General features: G+C 54.2%; 1 protein-coding gene across 1 annotated transcript; it reads left to right on the top strand.

Annotated features, from left to right (window-relative positions):
* Window positions 1–402: 402 nt before the first annotated feature.
* On the top strand, window positions 403–894 carry UCN3 (urocortin 3). Its single transcript, XM_075553182.1, has one exon. It carries the CDS (start codon window positions 403–405, stop codon window positions 892–894), a length of 492 nt encoding a protein of 163 aa, XP_075409297.1.
* The last annotated feature ends 385 nt before the right edge of the window (window positions 895–1279 follow it).

Below are 1279 nucleotides of genomic sequence, written 5' to 3'. Positions count from 1 at the left end.
GTCCTACCCTGTCCTATAGGGTCCCTGTGAGTTGGCATCAGCTCGACGACAGGGAGCCTGCATTTTGCTTTATAGTAGAACATTAACAACATCCTCCTGGATTGGGGACGTCCCCAAGGGGTACAAATGGTTAACATGCTTGGCTGCTGAACACAAATTTAGGCCTTTGGGTATATACCGAGGTGACTCCGAAGAAAAGCCTGGTGGTCTGCGTCTGAAGACTCAGCCAAGGAAAACTGAGTCTGCCCTTGTAGCTAACAGTTCTGCCCCGAAACACATGAAGTGGCCGTGAGCTCACGTCCACTTGAAAACAGCTGGTTTACCGGCTTTTAATGCATGTCCTTGTGACCTTTTCCACACCCCTTTCCCCATCCCTGTTTCCTATTACAGAGAGAGAGCGAGATGGTAATGCCAGGCCACTTCCTGCTGCTGCTGCTGCTCGTGACCCCCAGCGCAGGCCTCTCCCATAAGTTCTGCAAACCCGAGTCACTGTTCAGCTGCATCAACACAGCCCTGGCTGAAGCCAAGAAGAACCAGCTGGAGGACAAAGCCTTACTGAGCAGGAGAAGCTTCCACTACCTGCCCAGTCAAGATCCAGCTCCAGGTACAGAGGAAGAGGAAAACCAGGAGGACAAGCAGAAAAGGACCTTTCTTGAATCTGGGGGTGGGAGTGTCGCTGGAAACACCCGGTACAAATCCATGGCCCTGGCCCAGCCCCGGGGGAAGCTGTACCAGGACAAGGTCAAGAGTGACCGGCGCTCCAAGTTCACTCTGTCCCTCGACGTCCCCACTAATATCATGAACATCCTCTTCAACATCGCCAAGGCCAAGAACTTGCGAGCCAAGGCAGCAGCCAACGCCCACCTGATGGCGCAGGTTGGGCGGAAGAAGTAGGAGTGGAGGCAAGGCGTGAAGTGGGGCGGGGCATGAAAGGGGCCACGGGGAGAGGGTGAGGGGAGACCAAGGACTTACCCGTCAGTACAGTTCGACAGGCTGCTGAACCCCTCTGACCTTTTCTTCGCTCCAATCCAGTACCCCTTTTGCTCTGTGTACAGAAACAGAAATGCAGTGTTGTTCAATATTTAAAGGTACAAGGCAGTTGCTCTCTCTCCCTGCGTCCCCGTTCGCTTTCCTCGTGCCAACAGGCAAAGTTCCCGCACTCCATTTCTGGGACCTTTTGCCTATCTGTTGACCTTTCGCCTGAAATGAGAGACGTCCTCTCCTTTCCACACGTCAGTCCCTGACAGCGGACCCTGCCGCCATGCCCTTTCCCTACCTT

The sequence above is a fragment of the Tenrec ecaudatus genome, chromosome 6 (genome assembly GCF_050624435.1).
Source record: "Tenrec ecaudatus isolate mTenEca1 chromosome 6, mTenEca1.hap1, whole genome shotgun sequence".
Lineage (NCBI taxonomy): Eukaryota > Metazoa > Chordata > Mammalia > Afrosoricida > Tenrecidae > Tenrec > Tenrec ecaudatus.
Note: the sequence above shows the minus strand (reverse complement) of the source record. Positions and strands in the feature narration are given on the sequence as shown.

Bases quoted from the DNA above. Each gene is read 5' to 3' on its own strand.
- UCN3 (XM_075553182.1), top strand. From the start codon at position 403: ATGGTAATGCCAGGCCACTTCCTGCTGCTGCTGCTGCTCGTGACCCCC.